Source organism: Colletotrichum paranaense (genome assembly GCF_030867605.1).
Source record: "Colletotrichum paranaense strain IMI 384185 chromosome Unknown Scaffold_9.1, whole genome shotgun sequence".
Taxonomy (NCBI): domain Eukaryota; kingdom Fungi; phylum Ascomycota; class Sordariomycetes; order Glomerellales; family Glomerellaceae; genus Colletotrichum; species Colletotrichum paranaense.
In genome coordinates, this window is record NW_026848967.1 from 1777240 (window position 1) to 1799163 (window position 21924).

At 51.6% G+C, this 21924-nt stretch overlaps 7 protein-coding genes across 7 annotated transcripts; 5 read left to right on the top strand and 2 right to left on the bottom strand.

Annotated features, from left to right (window-relative positions):
* Positions 1 to 597: 597 nt before the first annotated feature.
* CPAR01_11359 (FAD binding domain-containing protein) lies at positions 598 to 2494 on the top strand (the record flags this gene model as incomplete). Its single annotated transcript, XM_060495618.1, has 4 exons — positions 598 to 700; positions 754 to 1153; positions 1211 to 1565; positions 1622 to 2494. The coding sequence occupies 4 exons, from the start codon at positions 598 to 600 to the stop codon at positions 2492 to 2494; spliced, it is 1731 nt and encodes a 576-aa protein (XP_060345966.1).
* A 384-nt stretch (positions 2495 to 2878) lies between these two features.
* On the bottom strand, positions 2879 to 4736 carry CPAR01_11360 (uncharacterized protein; the record flags this gene model as incomplete). Its single annotated transcript, XM_060495619.1, has 5 exons — positions 2879 to 3660; positions 3719 to 3911; positions 3987 to 4053; positions 4118 to 4366; positions 4561 to 4736. 5 exons carry the CDS (start codon positions 4734 to 4736, stop codon positions 2879 to 2881), a joined length of 1467 nt encoding a protein of 488 aa, XP_060345967.1.
* Positions 4737 to 7658: 2922 nt separating this feature from the next.
* On the top strand, positions 7659 to 8937 carry CPAR01_11361 (aldo/keto reductase; the record flags this gene model as incomplete). The annotated part of the gene is made up of 4 exons (XM_060495620.1): positions 7659 to 7705; positions 7853 to 8132; positions 8221 to 8535; positions 8599 to 8937. The coding sequence occupies 4 exons, from the start codon at positions 7659 to 7661 to the stop codon at positions 8935 to 8937; spliced, it is 981 nt and encodes a 326-aa protein (XP_060345968.1).
* Positions 8938 to 9579: 642 nt separating this feature from the next.
* CPAR01_11362 (glycoside hydrolase family 5 protein) lies at positions 9580 to 11979 on the top strand (the record flags this gene model as incomplete). The annotated part of the gene is made up of 1 exon (XM_060495621.1): positions 9580 to 11979. The coding sequence occupies one exon, from the start codon at positions 9580 to 9582 to the stop codon at positions 11977 to 11979; it is 2400 nt and encodes a 799-aa protein (XP_060345969.1).
* A 749-nt stretch (positions 11980 to 12728) lies between these two features.
* On the top strand, positions 12729 to 16024 carry CPAR01_11363 (uncharacterized protein; the record flags this gene model as incomplete). Its single annotated transcript, XM_060495622.1, has 3 exons — positions 12729 to 13205; positions 13869 to 14250; positions 14307 to 16024. The coding sequence occupies 3 exons, from the start codon at positions 12729 to 12731 to the stop codon at positions 16022 to 16024; spliced, it is 2577 nt and encodes an 858-aa protein (XP_060345970.1).
* A 647-nt stretch (positions 16025 to 16671) lies between these two features.
* On the bottom strand, positions 16672 to 17765 carry CPAR01_11364 (protocatechuate 3; the record flags this gene model as incomplete). Its single annotated transcript, XM_060495623.1, has 2 exons — positions 16672 to 17048; positions 17114 to 17765. 2 exons carry the CDS (start codon positions 17763 to 17765, stop codon positions 16672 to 16674), a joined length of 1029 nt encoding a protein of 342 aa, XP_060345971.1.
* A 2112-nt stretch (positions 17766 to 19877) lies between these two features.
* Positions 19878 to 21733, top strand: CPAR01_11365 (ent-kaurene oxidase; the record flags this gene model as incomplete). Its single annotated transcript, XM_060495624.1, has 2 exons — positions 19878 to 20538; positions 20622 to 21733. 2 exons carry the CDS (start codon positions 19878 to 19880, stop codon positions 21731 to 21733), a joined length of 1773 nt encoding a protein of 590 aa, XP_060345972.1.
* Positions 21734 to 21924: the final 191 nt, after the last annotated feature.

Genomic DNA, 21924 nt, shown 5'->3' on the forward strand with positions numbered 1-21924 from the left:
ACGTTTCGAGACGGTTGAGACATGGAGCTGAAAGTCAAAACACACGTGCCCCATTTCCCGCGTATTCCAGTCCCCCTAATTGTGAAAGCGACCCATTGAATTTTGGGGTCGTTTGTGTCTGGCGAACCTTGCTTCATCCCTGTCGAGAGTTTACTTACTGAGGCAGAATGATGGCCAGTTTAATGGGACGGACAAGACGCGGCAGGCAATTAAAGATTGATTCTCATCGTTCGGTGCCGAACAAGACCCACATTTTCTTTCGGCGCCGGAATTTAGTCACCTTCATCTTTCTACGGAGTCTGGACGCCGAGTAAGGCGGCTGCGGGATATGGAGAGCCTCCTGTATATCAAGCAAAAGATATGTATTGCCTAGGGTACTTTCGGCCTATCACTTTGACCCCGAATTCCGGGCAAAGACGCAACGATACAACGTGAATTGTAGACGGTGATTTAGTTCATCCCGTGCACTCGAAGACCGAAATCTTCCCGGTCACATATAAGACTGTCATCAGGACCACCGACTCCTTCTGGTTCCTTTCTATCTACCATCAACCATCTGAAAATATCCCACAACTCATCTGACTACCTTGATTGGCCATGCATTTCGAGCCAACTGATGTTCTCATTGTCGGCGCTGGCCCGGTCGGCCTGGTGACTGCCCTCGGTCTGGCCCAGCAAGGCATCCCTACAATCATCATTGGTAAGTTGGCAGAGGTTACTTTGATGTTGGGTGGATCTGACGTTGAACCAAAGAAAGACGAGAGTTGGAGGTCCAGGAGTCCTTTGGCCGAGCCATTACTCTCTTTCCCCGTACTCTCGAGCTCTTCGAACAGGTCGGCGTCGCCGAGGAAATAGTTCAACAGGGCAACATTGTACGGGGAATCGCCACCTTCCAGGGCGGTAAAAGAGTGTCGGCAGTGGGTCAGCAGTCAATGTTCACTGCCATGACCGAAACTTTCCACGACTATATCATCAACATCCGTCAAAAGTCTTCTCAGGCCATCTTTGCTGCCAAGTACAGAGCAGTTTCAGGAAACGAGGTCCAATATCAGTGGGAGCTTGTCGACTACGAAATTAACGACAAACCCCAAGACGGCTATAATCTCACAGCAGTTCTTCAACATCCTCAGCACGGAACACGCTCAATCAGATGGTATAGCCCATTCACATTCATGCCTCAATGATAAGGAACTTAGCTAATCCTCTAAAGCAAATACCTGATCGGCGCCGACGGAGTCACGTCTCAAGTCCGACAACTTGCCAAGATTGAAATGATTGGTGACGAGACGGCATACGAATGGGTTCGTTTTGATGGCCGTGTCAAGACCGACATTCCTGAGACCGACCTTGGCTTTGTGACAATCAACAGCGCCGAGTACGGCAGCGCCTTCCTAGCTCGGCTTGATAAGGATGCGTGCCGCCTGGGATACGTCTTCACACCGACGCTCAAGGCCAAGTATCCCCAAGGTCTCAGCAAAGAACAGGCCATGGAGGAGGTAATCAAGTCCGTCCAACCGTTCAACCTTGAGTTCGAGCGAATCGACTGGTGGACTATTTACACGCAAGTATAACTCTTTAAGACTGCGAAAGTTACCTCTCTGACGACAAAAACAGGATCAAGCAAAAGGTAGCCGCGACCATGCGAAAGGATGACTTTGTGTTCCTTGCCGGCGACGCTGCTCACACACACTCCTCCGGCTTCGGCCAGGGCATGAACACCGGAATCCACGACGCCATTAACCTCTCATGGAAGCTGGCTGGAGTTCTCAGAGGGTGGTATCAGATGGGAGTGCTCGACACGTACTCCGAGGAGCGCCGTGCCGTCGCGCAAAAGGTCATTGATATCGACAAGACCCTAGCGGCTGTATTGTCTGGCGACGTGCCCGAGACGTGGAACGGATGTAGCGGCAAGCCTGAGCCGAGCAAGGTGCTGGGCGACATATTGACGTCCAACGCCAGCTTCAACATTGGTCTTGGCGTCAGCTATGGGCCCTCGGTCCTGGTCGACAAGGCTACCACTGGTAGTTTGGCCGTCGGACATCGCTGCCCTGACATCCTTCTCAGAGCACCCGGCCCGTCTGTCCCCATCCGCCTGCAGAGCATTATCCATAAGAACACTGGGCAGTGGAGCATGCTCATCTTTGCTGGTCGCCCTGGTCAACAGACAGCAAAGGTGGCTGCGCTGCGTGAGACTCTCGAGTCTCTCAACGCGGCCAATAAATACGACCAGATGGTTAGCTTCACGACGATTGTCACTGGTACTATTACCAACACGTGGGATGTGTATGATGGGCTTCCTTCTAGTTTGGTGCTCTGTGATGTCGACGGACAGGGACACAATACCTTTGGAATCTCAGCCAAAAGCGGCGGGCTTGTTATTCTGCGCCCAGACGGCATCTTGGCTGGCATATACCCGATCGAAAATGTGCAGGAGGTGGGACTTTTCTTCAAGGGTTTCTGGTCTGGTAGCACCAAGACACTCCCTCTTGTTTGAAGACTTATGTAGCTAGATTTGAATATCCTAGACGCCGGAATAGATCTAGACCGTGACATAGAACCCTCGTACCACTTGATCCCGCGATCATGATGACCACAACTTGAATGCATCTCACTTCATGACTGGGTCCTCGAAACCTGCGTGGTGAACATACGGTGAACTGTCGCCCTTTTGGCTGGAGGCATCGAAAGCCGCAAGCCAGCAGACTCACCGACATACCTGATTTTTAAACATGTGTGGAGCAAAAGGACTGCCCTACTATCAGCATCAAAATCTGGGGGGGGTGGGGGGTGGGTAGACTTTATGTCGAGACTACCTTTGCGAAGCCACAGTGATTGTAATTCCATTTCAATCACTACTATGTTCAATAACATTCGAAGTTTATCCTCTATCGCCGCCCGACCTCAAGTTATCGAGGAAGTCAAGCCCGAGGAAATCACCAAACCACGGCTCCATCTGATCGAGCATTTCCCCAAATTCTTGACCCGTCGAGGTTCCCACCTGGTCCACAGACCCGTCCTGGTCACTGCCAGCACGAACACCGCCACTGAGTTGCTTGTCCTGAGAAACCTCGGGGATTAGATCCAATCGAATTAATGCCCACTCAAAGATGGACAATACCCTCTTCATAACTGGCGAGTCCTGAAGCTGCTCGAGAATGAGCAATCCTTGACGAATATAGATGAGCGACATGGACTTGGTTGCGTTTGACTCGTCAGCATCCAAAGCGGTCTCTATGTGGAGGGCCAGCGCTATTGGTATATTGGAATTGCTTCCAGGCTCAATCGTTAGTCGTTCATTCTCGATTTTGGGACTCTCTGTTGGGGAGACGCACAACGACATGGGCAGGCTCCTAAGCTCGCCATTTGCAAGCGCTCTGCCGAACAGCGTGTCAAGCTCAAACATAGAGCATCGAAGTCGACCTCGTACCCAGTCGTACTGGGAAACACCAATAGACTTCCAATGAAGCTTGAGAGTCCTGTACAAGATACACTCGAACCTGTAGCTGGCTGCGATTAGGGCCGTGAGGTAGGGGCCATCGGTGAGGTGATGGTCTGCGTAGATTGCTCCTCGAAGCTGACTTCTCCAATTATGAAACTCGTGAGCCATGGTTTCAGCGTTGACCTGATCTGGGTCGGATATTCCAACAAGCCATTTCCTTCCTGTCACCATTTGGTAAGTGTCAAGAGCTGTACCATATGTTGACCAATTGCAACCTACCCAGCAAAGACAATTTGCAGTAATCAATGAAGTGAAGCTCTTGTTCACGAGTTACCGTGGAAGGGAATAGGGTGTTTATGTTGTCACTCTCAACCTCCCAATCTTCGGCCGTTGGCAACGCTGGCAGCTTCTTCTTGTCGCTGACCAGAGGCATACTTTGCATGCCAAGGAATGACAGTAGCACATCTCGACACTAGAACGATGGGTCAATTCAAATGGCACGTGAGTCAAGTGGCTCCAATCTCCTGGGCCCAGGTGATGAACTCACGTAGATCACCCACCAAATTCTCCTATATAGCCCGCGAAGCTGAGTGTCCGCAATCCGTAGTTGATCACTGCGAATTATAATGTTGAGAAGATTGAACTCCGGGTTGATTATGGAATTTGAGGTGTGCTCACAGCTTCTGGAGTTCCAATTTCGTGGCAAGCCGGACGGCATTGAAGAACCAGTACTGAACATCTCGGTCGATGGGGTAGAAGAAGGCAGTTGTGCCCAGGATTAGGGATCCCTGAAGCAGGCATAGTTGACTCTTCTCGCATTGAAAATCGTGTAGCAGCAATGCCTTGTTGAAAAATGCCGTCTGCGCCTCTGTGACGTTTGAGTATCCACACGAGGTGAGGAGCTCAGTCGGCACGTAGAGAGTAGCACTTGTTAGGACTGTCTGTATGAGGAACGGCGAATAGGATCCTGACTCGTAACATTTCAGGAAGTGGTTTGGATCCAATACTGGCGAATATGGATGAACAAAGCGAAAATAGGCAGTCAGAAACACCATTCTCACATCTTCTTGTCAGCTTTTTTAGGTTCATCATGGGAGTTATCTTTTGAATGGACGGCTTACAAGGCATCCCGGTGCGGCAACACAAATGCGCCCTTCTTTACAAGAAACTCCAGATCCACCGGATCCAAACCAGACATGCCGACCTGTGTGTTTTCTGGGTAGTGTGGAGTGTTATCGGTGGAGCTGTTGGCAGTAGACCCGAGCCCGGGACTTTCACTCGTCTCACTGCCATTCATCGCCGTCTTCAATATACTGAGATAATGACTCCTTCCGTTATATTCTGCTTGGGCCTGCGGGAGTGCATAGACGTCTCGGATATCTTCGGGCGTGCGGCCTGAACCTATCGAGCTCGTCTTCCCAAATTCACCAAGACCATGGGAACCGTGGGTGCGCCGGATGGAAGACGGCAGCACGATTGGATTGGAAGGGGCTGATGAGTCCACTACAGCATGGTTTGACGAGGATTCTCTGGGCGTAGACTCAGTGTTCTGCTCCAGTCAGTCATCACTGCTATATCTCTACAGCTTTATATGCCATGAGCCGAACTTGAGCTGCCCGGATGGACCGATGGGAAGAAACATGGCGTTCTCACATTCTGGGTGCCGTGACAGTCTTGGATCAAATCGTCTGTTCTTTTCTTCCTTTGGCGCCATCGTCAGAGGACTGAGAATGTTGTCCGAGGTTTCCCATGCTTTCGCCTACCTCTTTCGTATCTGGCGAGAGACCAACTTGCAACTCTCGGAGCATCCCTTGCTGACACATCGGCCGCAGGGTATCCCGACAATGGGCGCATCGCACTTGACCTTGCGCGAGTGACACTCAGTGCACGCTTTGCTGAGTCTCGCCACACCTACTCCAAAATCGGCGGCGGTCGCCATGTAAGCCGGTATGCAATTCCGCTCCGGGGAACGTCTAGCTACCGGGGCCGTATTCTTGTCGGCTTTTCGGCGAGACGCATAGGATGAAAGAAAAAAAGCCAAGTAATGGTTCCCATAGTGTGAAGAGATAGGCTAAATGAAAGGAGATCATTGATAGTTTCGGCGCCGAACATGGACCCATAATTCGATATCACGGCATTTCGGCATTTACAAAGTTTCCGGAATAACTCAGCGTTACGACCTACCATGAACGACCAAGCCCAGGAGTGGCTACCGCGCCATGTCCAAGGTATTCAAACCTCGTGTTCATTTGATCTTTTGACGGATATGCTGAGCTTTGTCGTTCATAACTATGACTGAGAAGATGCGAAGTAAGCTGTGAACACCTTTCGCGTCTGAAGGCACCAGTCGGCAGCCACGGTCGCTTGAGGCATTCTAATTTTATGGTTCTCCACAGTGGACCGTGGCGGGCCGCATCCTGTCAGGCCCTTGAGAGCTCCCCCCTGATTATCCCCTCGGGACTCGGGCGGCGCTACTGAACGCGCTTCTCGAGCGTAAGCGAGCAGCGTGAGATGTCTCACTGGGAGGATGATTGGGTGATTGGCTTGTGAAGGATGCAGGAACCGGCGCCTGTGTCCATCTTACCCGGTCGGGAACTTGGCTTTGGATGTGAGATTCTTTTTCCGACGTCGATGACAGCTTGCATGGATATGATTGACGTGGGGGTTGAGGCAGGAGAAGCATTGCTAGATCCGAGGTAGTGATGTTCATCGCCGACTTTCATGAATACACTTATCTTTCTCCTATTACCTGGTCGCTTGATCTCAATGCCTCAGATGCTGCGTCCTCTGTCAAACACAATTCCGATCTTCTCACTCCTCATGGCCTGTGATAAAGCCTCAGACTCAACTTGAGGCACTCAGAAGTGAGATCCAGCAGCCCAATCCCAATGTTCAAGTCACAGCGCCTTTAGCGAAGAGCTTACCTGCCAGGATTCACGTCAAGAGCGGCCGCTGCTAGTTCTCTTTACTCTAGCCATGTTCGTTGTCAATTGACCTCTCATTAATGACATCTCCTAGGCGCATCAGCGATTCTCCAGAAGCTTGGTGTTCAGTCAAGAATAGGCATAAATACCTGACGTTTGTTACACAAACAAGGAGAGTGACCAGTTGATTTTGTGGGACCTGATTCTGTACACTAGTCGCGCAATGCACTGCGCATTCTCAGTTTGCCATACCTCAAAGGGCGAAATCTCATTTGATCGCATCGGATTAAGGTTGTGTGGAACATGAAGAACGTTTGAGTGGAACACGCTTTCGGGGCTTGGTGTAAAGATGTGCCGAGAGAAAGTCTAGTGGCAATTGCGGCATTTCCATGAGCTACACTGATCGTCATCCGCGCCGTCTGTCCCGTCACTGCACGACATTCTGTCGATGCTTGACATGATCAAGACGACATGAGTGAGAGATAAGACGTGACCAAAGTCATGATGACGGATTCGATTTCATCTCATAGAGTGAGATCATAGAGTGAGATCATAGAGTGAGATGGTACAACGCAAGCCTCAGTGTCCAAGATGCCATAAATCTCATGGAGGATATCTCATATGAACCGGAAGGCCTCAAGCTAAGATACTCTAAGAGACGTGTGAAGACGTTACTATGTGCCGGGACGGGTCAGCGTGTAGTGCTTACCCGGTGCCGGGCCCAGACGGTCCTAGACGGGCCCAAACGGACTCACGTCTCAGTTCCAAGCGAGCCTATCCGTACGCCATAAGAAGAGCCCCTCCGTGATGGCCGACTTCGGGCTTCCGCAGCCGAGAGAGACAGAAGACGGGAGATTTAGGTGGAAGCGCGGGGTCCCCCAGTCTCACCATCGCCCACGGTCCACACCTACGACCGCAACCCCGCCACGGCCAACCCACTCAGGCAATCCTAACAGTTGGCGACGGTGGCAGCGTCACGACCGTGTCCTGGGGCAACCCGCGTCTCCTCCTCCATCTCTACCATCCTCCATCGACAATTGGTACTCGAGGGCCGTTAAGCGGGTCCGACGGTGGGCGTCACGGAGAGAAAGTACGAGGTACCCCATCCCATCAGGGTGCGCAGCTCATCCTGACAAACGATGATGCAATTGCGTGTTGGAACCCCTCACTTGTTTAAAAAGAGGCCACCTCGAAGCTCTCCCCAACCATTCTTCCTTCTGTTGGTGATTCTTACGATAACTTATACTCTCCCTCTTCTTCTCTTCTGAATCAATCCTCATACAAATCCAGCAAAAATGTCTTTCGGAAGCAAGGCTAAGCTCAACACCGGCGCCGAGATCCCGTACGTCTAAATAATTACCCCTCCATCCATTCCCCTGCCGATCGCGATACCCCGCTCTCGCGCTCGCGTTCTGCCCCTTTTCTCCCCCTCCCAATCTACAAAACGAAAGAAAACACGCAAAGTGAATTGACTCTTTGGCCATTATAGCACTCTGGGATACGGCACTTGGCAGTCCGCCCCCGGCGAAGTCTCCGTCGGTGTCTACGAGGCCCTCAAGGCCGGCTACCGCCACCTCGATCTCGCCAAGATCTACCAGAACCAGCCCGAGGTCGCCCAGGGTATCAAGAAGGCCCTCGCCGAGATCCCCGGCCTCAAGCGTGAGGACATCTGGATCACCTCCAAGCTGTGGAACAACAACCACAAGCCCGAGAACGTCGAGGCCGCTCTCGACGAGACTCTTAAGGAGCTTGAGCTCGACTACCTTGACGTATGTCTTCCTCCAATACCCCTCCTTGCGTACTAGGTTGGGTGGGCATCGACGGGCGAACAATACCCGGCTAACCCCTCACTCACAGCTCTACCTCATCCACTGGCCCGTTGCCTTCAAGAAGGATGGCGACAAGCTCTTCCCCCTCGCCGCCGAGGGTGAGGTTGACCTCGACCAGAGCGTCTCCTTGGTCGACACCTGGAAGGCCCTGATCGACCTCCCCAAGTCCAAGGTCAAGAACATCGGTGTTTCCAACTTCACCGTCGAGGACCTTCAGACCGTCATCGATGCCACCGGTGTCACCCCCGCCGTCAACCAGATCGAGCGCCACCCCCTCCTCCAGCAGAACGACACCCTGATCAAGTACGCCAAGGAAAAGAACATTCACATCACCGCCTACTCTGTATGTCCACCCCAAACACTACCCTCTTCTTTTTCTCGATGACGCAATGACTAACAAGCACAGGCCTTTGGCAACAACGGCTTCGGTCTCCCCCTCTTGATCGAGAACGACGTCGTCAAGAAGATCGCCACCAAGCTCAACGCCACCCCTGCCCAGGTCGTCCTCGCCTGGTCCCAGAACGGCGGCCACTCCGTCATCCCCAAGTCCGTCACCCCCAGCCGCATCCAGTCCAACTTCCAGGAGGTCAAGATCTCGGACGAGGACGTCGCCGCCATCAACGAGATCGGCAAGGAGCCCCGCCGCTACAACATTCCCTTCACCTACAAGCCCCGCTGGAACATTAACATCTGGGACGAAAAGGAGGAGAAGGAGGCCTCCAACAAGGTCGTTCGCAAGCTTTAAGTTTGTGTGCTGTTGATAAAGGAAAGAAAAAACTACCGCGTTCCTAGTTTATGATACCATGCGGGCCTTGTAGAAAAAGCCGTAGACGGCCATAGATGGACGACTCTATGAATAATGAAAACAAACAAGAACACTGCCAGTTCAATATCTCGTTGTGACGTTGCTGTAAAATCGGTGATGCTGTTCAAGCCTACCGAGACGATTAAACACTGATATGTCGAGCTTTGGTGAACGGCGGTTAGGCTCTGAAAATAGCTCAAGGACCTTGAGCATTTGACGGGGCACAAGCCTTGGCACAGCATCCACCTCCGGGACCCGACTTTTCCGGTATGGTGTTCATTGATGGTGATCTCTCTCAACCCAAACCTGAAATTGGTTCAGCTTTCTCAATCCCTTTCAAATCTTGTATCAGTATCTTCAAGGTATTTCAAGATCTGTATTGACCCTGTTGATGAGTTGTCAATATGTCATGTTGGTGACAACAGCTCACTTGGCCTCTGAGGAGCACCCGCTGACTAAGCAGACTATCTGTCATGACGACCTGTCGGTACGCGTAACGTCCGGAGCACATCCCCGGCCAATCAAGCTAAAAAGCTCACCTTACACTTTGATAACCAACGACCATTTCACCGCCCCTTCACCATGGCGGCCAAATATGCTGCACAGGACCTCTCGGACGCGGCACTAGGAGGTCCAATTGGCCTTAAAGATGGCTACTTTGTCGACAACTACGGTCGCACCCTCACGCTGCATGGCCTCAACATCTCCGGGGCCAGCAAGCTCCCCACGACGCCGAACGGCTTGTCTCATCTTACCGACGGCTTCTTCGAGCACCGCGCAGTGACATTCATCGGCCGGCCATTCCCCCTTGAAGATGCGCCGTTGCACTTCAGACGATTGCAGGCTTGGGGCTTGCCGCTTATCCGTCTGCTGGTAACGTGGGAGTCGATTGGCCACTCTGGACCGGACCCGGAAACGGATGTGGATTTGGAGTATATCGACTACCTACGCCAACTCATCGAAATCATGCCGAAGTACGGCGTCAAGTGCTTCATTTGCGCCCACCAGGATGTGTGGAGTCGATTCAGCGGCGGCAGCGGTGCACCCGGTTGGACGTTTGAAGTTGCTGGGCTCGATGTCGAGGCATTCACTGAGACCGGTGCCGCATATGTGCATGGGCAGGATGAACTGAGGAGAGCTACTGCGCCTGTGAATGAGAAGGAACCGAGCGGACCGTTTGTGTGGCCGTCTGGGTACCAGAAAATTGCGGCGTCGACGATGGCGACGTTGTTTTGGGCGGGCGATGCTCTGGCGCCGAAGCTGCAATGCAAGCGGTCGAAAGATGGCAGGGATGAGACTGTTTCGGCTCAGGAGTTTCTCCAGAGTGCCTTTATCGAAGCCTTTGGGCGGCTCGCGGATGAAGTGGCTAGCCTTGAGGCATGCGTTGGCTTTGAGCCCTTGAATGAGCCGCATCGAGGTCTTGTCAATCTTCATGGATTCGACGGTTGGAACTACGATACCGACTTACATATCGGATATTACCCTTCTCTGACACAAGCACTCGCACTTGCCAGTGGCTACGCTCAAGAAGTCAATTACTACGTCAAGTCCTGGCCGTTCCCTACCCGCATTTCGCACAAAACCGTCGTCGATCCGAAGGGAAGATCTGCCTGGTTGGCTGCTAAGCCAAATGCATCGAAACCACAAAACTATGGTCTCGGCGAGTGTGTATGGCGCGCTCATGGTGTTTGGGAATGGGATGAGACGAAAAAGGGCCCAAAGGTCTTGCAGCAAGACTACTTCGAGGTGGACCATCGGCCAGGTCGTGAAGGGAAGCCGCTGGAGTGGTACCGCGACTTTTACGGTCCCTTCCTCAAGCGCTTCTCGGAACGTGTCTCACGGAAATCGTCCCGGCAATTCTGCTTCTTTGAGCCGATACCAAACGAGTTTGTGCCCCCTTGGGTTGGCCAGGACGGCAAGGTGGACGAAGCTGGACAGAAGCAAACATATGCGACCAAGACAATCATCGACACACCGAGACCACAGAATCTCGTTTTTGCCCCTCATTTCTACGACCTCAACGTATTATTCAGCAAGCATCACTCCTGGATGAGCGTGAACGTACAAGGGCTCTCTAGGGGCATGTTCATCTTAAAAGCCCTCTACATCGGCGCCAAGGCGCTTCGCCAAAACTACCGCACGCAGCTCGCCAACATCCTCAAATACGGGCAAAAGTCGTTGGGAACCCACGTGCCCGCCCTCATCGGCGAGGTCGGCATACCCTACGACATCAACGGTTGTGAGGCGTTCAAAACAGGCAACTACGATAAGCTGCGGGAGCTAATGCACGCGCTCATCTCCGCCATGGAGGACAACAACCTTGCGTTCACGCTGTGGAATTATAACCCTGATAATCGGGTGGAGTACGGCGATGGGTGGAACAAGGAGGATTTTTCTGTCGTTAACGGCGACACTGAAGCGAAGCCCGGCCACATTTTGCCAGATTATGTGAACGAGGCGCACGAAGATGATGAGCTGTACCGCGGTGGGAGGGTATTGAACGTGATTATTCGTCCTTACGCCGTCAAGATTGCAGGCCGCCACGTTCGCTCGGATTGGGACCCGCGGACCCTCCACTACGAGTTCGAGTGGACTTCAGAGGCCGAGAGTGACGCCAAGAACAGCAAAAGTCAACCCGAAAAGTCCCGGACGACGGAGATATTTGTGCCAGAGTACCACTACGCACAACGCAACATCGACATCAAGGTCAGCGATGGAGAGTGGTCGTACGATCCTGATCTGGCGACACTGTACGTAAAGCATGATGGAAGCAAGAGCACGCATCGCTTGACAATCGATATTACGAACATTCCGAGGCATCTCATGGAGACTGTTGAGAAAAGGCGACGGGCGCTCCCGCCTAGTTTCCCACTGAGTCTCATCTCGCCGAGCACGGAGCTTGCGATTGAAGAGTTGATGATGCCAATGTTGTTGCCTGGGCTTCTTGTCATTTTGCTGGCTGTTGTGACGATGTTTGTCTAGTGGTGAGGGGTTAATTCGCAGCAAAAAGGTAGTTGTGGTAGACTTTCAAGTTGATGGAGTCAGATATTGGGTGCTTAGATGAGCTTTGTAAGAGACATAAGGTCAGAGGCTTGAGTATGGCTCATGTCTCTTGGACTTCGAGAATGGAAATACGCTGCCCAACGTCGAAAGCTGAGAAGTGAATCGTGTGAGAACTCATGGGTTGCCATTTTCACCCGTATGGTCATGAAGTGCCTAGCATCATCAATTCTCTGCCTTAATTCTGGTCTGAAATTGACGTCTCAGACGTGATTTCAAGATATAGGAAGATAAAGTGGATGGTGAACATTAGGTATCAGAACCAAGAGGCATCAGAAGTTCATATGCATGGGGCCACTTTTATCCGTCTTTAGGTCAAGTTTATTGGTTTAGCTTTTGCCCCTCCCCCTCTTTTGGCCATGCTTCTGTCAACCTCTGTTGAGCTCACAACCAGATTCCATGTGATCAACAGGCAACCTACCCCGACCGACTTAGACGTTGATAATAGCAACGGCTTTTTTCATTACATCTCATACCTTTGTAAGCTCACCCATGAGATTACTGTCTGTCTACGAGACAGTAGCTTGCTGATCAGGCTACTAGAAAACATTTTGACCTATCTACCCAGCAACATCCGTAGTACTGAGGATATCCTCTCGTGTGACTGAAGACACTCGTCTCCTATCTGGTTCCCAACAGCTGTCGTGAAACGACCCAACACCACCACAACGATGATGGGCTACGACGATGACGACGGCATGGGAAGCCGCCTCTTCGAACACCGCGCAAGCGACACCCACAGAATGGTCCCCAAATCAGACCTCGTCATCTACAACCCCTCAACCCAGCTCCTCGGAATGCAAATGTACTCCTGGGCCACCAAACGTCCCGTCCCCGAACGCGGCAGCATGGTCGTCTACATTGACGGCGCCTGCCGCAACAACGGGCTCCCCGATGCACAAGCCTCGTGGGGCGTCTACTTTGGTCCCGGGTCGCGATATAACGCGTGCGGGTTGTTGGCGAGTGACCTCCCGCAGACGAGCTCAAGGGCTGAGATTGAGGCGCTGGTGCAGGCTGTGAGGATTATTTGTGAGATTACGGGGAGGGATTATTCCTTGAATCGGATTACGATTGCGACGGACTCAGAGTATCTTGCGAGTGCTATGGCGCTTTGGATTGGGGAGTGGATTGAGAATGATGGGTTGAATGTGAGGGGGAAGAGGGTTGCGCATTTTGAGGTGTTGAGAGAGTTGCATGAGCAGTTGGATGAGATGACGTATGGAAATGATGGTGGGAGGGACATCTTATTTTGGGCTATCCCAAGAGAGGAAAACACTGAGGCTGATGCGTTGGCTAATCAGGCGTTTTCAATAGGTCGTAGGACGTTTTGATGTTGATAGGAGCAGTAATCTTTTACGACTTCTGTAAAGATGTTCTTAGTCTTGTATTGGGCTTCTGAAACTTTGAGGGACGGGAGCTACCATGATTAATTGGATGAGTCCGTATACTCGCTGAAATAGTGTTAGTTCACACACAGGTGATGATCTGAGAAGGCTAGTTGGCGAGACATCACATCGTTTCCATTCTAACTACTATCTTGTCTGGCTGCTTGTAAAATTGTGAATAACCTTCGAGCCGTTGTACAGGACTAGGGTAAGAGGTAACCACCAATGAACAATAGCAATCCGGAGGAGTCCAACTCTGCTTACGTCACGTGATTGGAAGCTTTAAGTTGATCTGGGGATCCTCTTTTACAATCTACGTAGCAGCAAAAAGGAATTAAGGTGCATTCAGCTACCTAATTACACTTGCGAGCAATCCAGCTCAGAGTCCAACATTGATCGACAACCCTTGTAGCTATGGTGACTCAGTCTCACCACCGTCGCTGGTCTCATCTATGCGACCGTTGTCTGACTATTTTCACTGAAGCCAGAGAAGTCTCTTCATACGGTCTGTACTCTCCGAATAATGATGGCTACCGGCTCCCGCACACAAAGGAGAGCCTGGAACAAGGAAAGGGCGGTGGCTGTCGCATCTGCAGTCTCATATGGTTCCGGCGCTTGAACTTTGGGGGAAAGCACGATATTCCATGGCCAGACTGGGATGACGTGGATCCGGACGATAGTCTCGAGCTTCGATACGGTTTCGCCAGCGGAACGCAAGGTTACGAAATTCACATGGGTCTGTGGAGATTAGACGAAGAGAATGCCAACAGGATGCAAACCATATTTTTCTCGGTCGAAGAAACAACAGGTTTGTGACGCTTCCGAGTAATTGCTATGATACCAGAAGCTCATGCAGAATGACAGCGGAAATTGCAGCTTCAATTCCAAGGGAAGAGTCAATTCTGGCTCTAAACACCAATACTGGCTCGGAGCAAGCATTCGACTTAGCTCAGAAGTTTCTCACAGATTGCCTGACATCACACGATTGTTCAATGCAAAACGAAGACGGATGGGCCCCCACTCGCCTGATTGACTTGGGAGAGTCCCCTTCCGACCTAGCCAAGCTGGTACATTCACAATCTCTGCAACGCCCTGTTCAATGGATGACGCTGAGTCACTGCTGGGGCTTAAAGCAGCCGTGCATCCTCCTTGAAACCAACATCAAGCAGTTTATGATAGGCATACCGCACACAGAGCTTTCCAAAACCTTTGCCGACGCTTTTATCATTGCTAGGAGACTTGGGGTTCGATATCTATGGATAGATTCCATTTGCATCATTCAACAGAGCGAGGATGACTGGAGACGAGAGGCTCCTACTATGGGCAAGGTATACAGCCTGTCACTTTGCACCATATCCGCAAGCCATGCGGCGGACGGATCAGGCGGCTGTTTTTCGGACAGAGACCCTTGGACTGTCTTGCCCTGCGTCATACCATCGCCGTTCTCGACGGATTCTGTGGCCCCGCCATTTCTTCTTCACGGGGAAAACCTAGATGCCAGATGGAAGTCAGACATTCCAGAGGCGCCGCTGCATAAGCGAGCTTGGGTCTTTCAGGAGCGACTGCTCTCTCCTCGAACACTCTACTTTGGTCGGCAGCAGATCCTTTGGGGATGCGGCCAGCGCGAGCTTTGTGAATCATTTCCTGAAGGGGTCCCGTCGCAGCCGGCCACAATCTGGTGGCAATTTATCGGCGACCGGAGACGTTTTCGAGACATGCTGCTCGAGAGCGCGGGGACCAAGCCCTTTGAGGCTGCGTGGTCGGAAACAGTGAAGATGTATTCAAAGACAAAGCTTACGTTCCCTAGCGACAGGCAAGTGGCTTTTTCGGGCTTGCCCGGTCAGTTGCAGGATAAGCGCGATACCCAGCAAGCTTATGGTGTATGGATAGACGAGAGTTTGCCATGGGCTCTGCTTTGGAGTGCTCAGGAGAAGGTTCGCGCGCGGCCGACTGATTACTTGGCGCCATCGTGGTCGTGGATGACACTGAACACGCAGGTAACATTCGGGAACTGGTATCCGCATGGAACGGGGCTGGTAATGGCTGTTGGTCTCATAACTTCTGGCCTTGGTGGCATGAATAGGATCGGAAAGGCGGAAAATGACGGGTTGATTCTAGAGGGTGTCCTCAAGGTGGCGTTCTATAGGAATGAGACTAACGACGATGGCGACGCGAAGCACATGATCTCGCAGCTGAAGGGCAGAGATGAAGAGCCCATTCAACTCCAGGCATTCACTAGTACAAGAGATCGGAAAGCGCTATTTTCGATGCTCCAAACGACGATCTCAGACTCTGAATCAGATTGGACGCAAATTTACGGTTGGGACTCGCCTGGAGAGACACCGACAGGAGGTATTGTCATTTGTCTTCCGTTGGTCAACCATACAGACCGCGTTTTGAGGTTTGAGGGACTATTTCTTGAGCCTGTGCCGCAATCGCCGAAGAACGACACTGTTCTGTATACAAGCGGAGTGGAGGCTGATGAGCAACTGCCAAAGTTCCGGCGTATTGGAAGCTATCACCTGATGCACCGCGCCGATTGGGTGGCAACAACCGAAAAGTTGCGTTTCATGCTGGTTTAACCAATTGGAAGTGGCATTATCAAAAGTTTCACAGGATCAAAATTACAAAAGACTTCGCCGCCCTGGTGATGAACTGGGAGCTACATCTCATGGTGCTCAAACTGGGAAACTTCAGGTACTCATGCTGGCTCCAAACTCGGGTACTCTCGCTAAGCCTGTCGTCGAGTAGGCTGGTAGGCGTTCAATTGATTGTTGACCACTAACCACTCCACCACCAGCCAGTTTGACCCGATCCTTCGACCTAGACGGGCGCCTGCTGGCTGGTGACAGAAATGGAGCTGAGGGGACCTATATGGGCTTCATTCGGTGTGTGTTCGTATGACTAGGTTGGCGGTTGTGTATTCGGGCAGGTAGGTTGGCAAGAATACGCAAAGAAAACCCATGCAGGCATTCGCCAACCTTTTGAACTTGCCCACCTGCCTGATACACAAGGACTTGTAGTCTTGAACGATAAAAGCGGAATGTCTTTACTCAAAGACGCCTTGGAGCATGAAATACAGTGGAAACCTCGTTGATCTTTGAATGGAATGCGGCATTGAATGTTCTTAATGATATTGACTCCCATCCATTATGTTGTGACTGTCTATTTCCTACTGATACTCCCTGAACTCCGAATATATGCAGCATCGGTAATCGTCCTTTCATCCTTATGCCGGCGCGGTTCCACTAGGCATGGCACTTCCACTGGGGGAACCGCCTCCGCCACCTTGCTCGCTCTCTGGACCACTCAAAGAAGGGCTGTTCTCCGTGTCGATGCCGATGGTGATGTAGCCGACCATGCCTTGGGTGATGTCGCTACCATCAAGAGGGACGATGTCGATGACGGGGTTGTAGCCATTTGCGAGGCCTGAAGAGTAAACAGAGTCCACGTCGTTAGTCGTACGGTTGATCTCGGTGTGGCTGACGTAGGGCTCCAAGGCCATGATCTCCTGTGAGATGGACTCGTTGAAGTAGAGTTGGCCAATAGAGTTGGTGTTGCCAGTCTTGACAGTGCCGTTGCTGTGGAGGACCCAATCGGTGAAGACTAGTTGAATCTGTCAGCTTCGAAGTATTACTTTCACAAAAAAAAAAAAAAAAAACCAGGCGTACCTTGAGCGTGGATGTGGATGGATCTTTGGATGTAGAAACCAGGGAAGATGGTCTTCATCTCAAGGATACCCTCATCGTTTGAGGGCCACATGCCACGAAGCCATGTGGTATCATCAGTGTGCAGATCCGTGGTGCCAATCTCGAAGTCGGTGACATTGAGAGACTCGAGAAGCTCTCGGAAGTCCGTGTTGGGGTCGCGGCCAGTGAAACTGGAGTAGCTGCCCGTGGAGTTACAGTGCCAGAACGCAACAAGTGCGTTGGGAAGGGGCTCGCAGGTAGCCATATCAAGAACACCAACGTCGAGGATAAGAGGAACGCCGACTTGGTCTTCGGTCATGTCCTGCCTCAAGGTCTCTGACCGGGGCCAGTAGTACGGACCAGCGGTGACATCGGGGGCGAGGACGCAGGTGTCGTTCTGGAGCGTGTCGTAGTAGGGGCCCTCGGTGACGATGGTGTAAGAGCTGTTGCCGGATCGCTTGTTCAGGCTAGCCTCCTCCTGCCGCTTCTCGAATCGCTTCTGCTTGAACTTTGCGGCTCCAGAAGCACAGCGCTTAGAGAGATCGGCGTGGCGTTTCACGACTCCGGGGGCTACCTCCTTGTGGGCAAGGGCCAAGGAGGCGAACGCGCCAATTGCAACGGTTGAGAGTTTCATGATGTGTGGAGAGAAGGTTGCTACCGAAAGATAGTTTGGATGAACGAGACGCTGAGAAACATCCGAACTCGATTTATCTTATACACGTCTCAATCTTTGCCATATTTCGGAAAACTGATTACCTTTGATGGAAATGCCATGTCGACACCTTTCGTCGAAGACCTGGTTCCCCTGAACGCGTCACCGAGGATGAACAACTTGTCGGCATTTCGACATCAACTGGGTACTCGCCCATGGAGCGGGTAGTGTAATGACGAATCACAGTTATTTCATTACAAGCCCGCACAAGCTTGTAGCATATCGTCAATCTAAAATAGGTATGTACGGTGCCACAGCGTTCGCAGAGGCTGACGACTGTTCAAACTTTTCTCCACTGAAAAATCGGAATGTGGGTGAATGGGGGCCGCGGACCGTCGAGTGTAGATCAACTACGATTTACGAATGCGAGTATTCTTTGTTCGTCCTTGGAAGCAGTAATCATCACTGGGGTCAATTTGGAGTTCGGTTTATTTGTAGATCATAGCGGAGGAGAATATAGGGCCCCGGCTCCGAACAATCCGGTATGTGGGAGCCGAGCCGCCATCACATCTTGCACATAAATCGGAAGGTATCCGGCGAAATTCTTCCTAGAATAATCGTGGTATTGCAATATCCCTTTTCCCTCTCCCAAAGTCATGCCGGGGATCTGGCATAGACTTCGACTGTACGACCGGATGAGGTGAGCTGTGGCGCTGACGGAGGGTGTTAGTCAACCTACAGGTCACTCTTTGCAGCCAGTTGGCAGCTGCTTTTGTAGTCGGATTGCCGAGAACTGATAGCGGAAAGCCTAGTTAAGAACATCCTTAACCGAGAGCTTGTTTGAGTCAAGATGTGGTCGTACTTGCTCATAAGTTCAAGAGATTGCTGCCTCGTACTGCCGGCCGCGATATGTTCTGGATTCTATCCGGTGTGCTGGCTTTCCGATGGCTGATGGCCGTGGCCCATGACGACAACAGGCTTAGTTGCTCAGATGCGTCAAGTTTGCACTCTTCTGACATTATCAGTCAACTTCAGTTGACAGATGGCAGTTAATGTCAGGACTGACAAATGCAGGCGACATTGGGAAGACAATGTCAAAGCATGCTGTCACCCGCTATCTGGAGAATCTTTTGCCTAGATGCACGGTGCCAATCACTCATGCCGGGCTTATTAGAGCCTCAAGGAAGCATAAAACACACGTATCCTCCCATTGGCGAACCGGAATCCTTTTCACCTTTGGTGTCAGATGCTGCTCTACTCGCCATAACAACATAAAAGTTGTGCAGGACCACGGAATCTGCCAAGTTGCCGTCATCGCAAGTCATGCCTGGCGCGAACCAAGACTTCGTCCTATATGTATGGTGCGTGTAGCCACAACGGACAAACGGTGCCCTCGCACTCCGCGTTGTTGAACTTTAGTAACCCATCACTGCCCGTGTCGCGTCAAAACACCAGGCTAACCCCCGCATCGTCGGCCTTGGGTTAAGAAAGAATTTGCGAGGTGTAAGTGGGGACAGTCTTGTTAAGCGGGGAGTCGTAACAAAGAAACAAGACCTCGCACGAACAGAACTAGAAACTGAAAAATATTTGAGGAGGATGGTCGTCGCTTTTGAGGACGGTTCCCCGGGGGGCATCAAAAACTATCCCAGATTTTAGAGATCCACCCGTCCCGCTGTCGGGCACTTGTCTGCTTCCGAAGCTTGCTACAATGATCTGCATGACTCGGAACTTAAGAGACGCGGTCCCCAGTTGTAAGCGCCGCTGATTCGTCTGAGACGGCTACGGACAGGGTTGGCGGCGGGTCGCGCAGAGTTGCAACGACGGGAGTGTTGGCCGGCGGGCAGCGATTTAGCACCGTGATATACTAGAAACAACGTCAACGTGGAGATGGTTTGGAGTAATTCTTGACTTATAATACCAAATTTCTCGTGTAATGGTGAAATCGACGATGATTAGTTGTTCACCGCCGAGTTGCCCCCTCTGAGACCGGGGAGAGTATATAAGTCGATGGTAGACGCACTTACACCTTTCACCATCTCCAAGCTTGGTCTATCAGTTTTTGCTTCATACCTTCTCCCACCTTAAACTGCCAAAATGGAGGCCATAACACCCCCCAAACATCTCTTCAGCTCATGGGCCGACGATTCATCACTCATACGTAAAATGGATTTATGGACATCACTATGTCTCGGCATTATCCTCATCAGCGTCTTCACGATAATACCCCACATTCGCAAGCCTTCTCGCAAACTCCCCTCCGTCAACCCGGGGCGACTATTCGATTTCTTCAACCAAGAACGGAAGAAGGGTTTCTTGATAAATGCTCGTCGTATCATGGAAGACGCCCGAATTCAATTCCCCGGCCAGCCTTACAGACTCATGACGGACGTTGGTGAAACAGTTGTCATTCCGCCGGATCTAGTTCACGATATTCGCAATGAGCCAGGGTTGAGCTTTTCAAAGGCATTCGCAGACAACTTCCACCCTCAACTGAATGGATTCGAAGGGTTCGCGGTTGGCAACAGACCGGACGGACTTTTTCAGCTTGTCATCAAAAAGCGCATCACCAAATTACTCAGTAGGTTTTCGCTCTCCATCACGAAGTTGCCCTCTTCTTACCCCACACCCCACATTGAGACCCCACGTTACAGCAACACACCATCACGATACTTACACGATGATGCAGATCAAATCACGGAGCCTCTTGCGTCGGAAACCAGATTTGCTGTCGATCACATCTTCGGCAAGCCCACCGGTAGGCTTCTTGTCACGCCAACTGTAGAGTAACCGTTTGTCATCTGTTTACATTACTAACACGCTTATGACTGCTCTATGTAGATTGGCAAGAGTATAACACCAAAGACACCATTCTCGACCTCATCTGCCGCCTTTCCTCCCGCGTTTTTCTCGGCGATGAAGTATGCCGCGACGAAGCCTGGCTCGCGATAACAAAGTCCTACACCGTCAACGCCTTCCTCGGCGCCGAGATCCTGCGTCCGTACCCATACTGGCTGCGTTACGCCGCCAACTTGATCCTCCCTGAGTGCAAAACTCTTAGGCGGCAGGTATCTGATTCTCGAGACATCATTGAGCCAGTGCTTCAAAAACGTAGAGATGCGCGACAGCAGGCTATCGAGAGGGGCGAGCCGGCACCGAAGTTTAATGATGGCATTGATTGGTTCGAAGAGGAGAGTCAGGGGCGGGAGTATGATGTTGTTGGCGCGCAGCTGGGTCTGTCGGTCGTTGCAATTCATACCACCACGGATCTACTCGTGGAGACTATGCTACGCATTGCAGAGAACCCGGAGTTATTTGATGCCCTTAGGAAGGAAATTGTTGAAGTTCTGACCGCTGAAGGCTGGAAGAAGACGGCTCTTTTCAATATGAAACTCATGGACAGCGTCTTGAAAGAGTCACAACGACTGAAGCCAGTCACATCTGGTAAGTCTCTCCTTTTATTTCCTGTGACAACAGGAAAATATCCTCCAAGCACCCGTCGCTCACCACACCAACCAGCAATCATGGCCCGCATGGCAACCCGCCAAGTGACCCTCCCCAACGGCCTCAAACTCCAAAAAGGAGAACGCTGCGTCGGCGACCTAGGCAAGATGCACGATCCCTCCATCTACCCGAACCCCGAAGCCTTCAACGGCTATCGCTTCCTCGAGATGCGCGGCGACCCGAAGCTTGATAGCCAAGCCCACCTCGTCAGCACATCACCCTCGCACCTCGGTTTCGGCCATGGCCAGCACGCGTGCCCGGGTCGCTTCTTCGCCGGCAATGAGCTCAAGATTGCGCTGGCGCATTTGCTGATGAAGTTTGACTGGAAGTTGACGCCTGGGTATGAGCATCAGTGGCAGGAGTGGGGGTTTGCGTGGAACTCGGATAGTACGGCGAAGCTATTGTTTAGGAGAAGGGAGGCGCCGGAGATTGATATTGATGCGATATGAAGATGGAGTGAGTTGTGATGATACGTGGCATTTGCACAGAGGAGAAGGTAGTGAATCCTTAAGCGAGTATTGGTTTCCAGTATCCTCATGTGACTTTATCAAGAGCGAGGTACTATGGTCTCAAGCAGGGAAGAAAAAAAGAGAGAAGTAAAACAAAAACACGAAACATGAAGGGCGCTTGTGGAATTCGA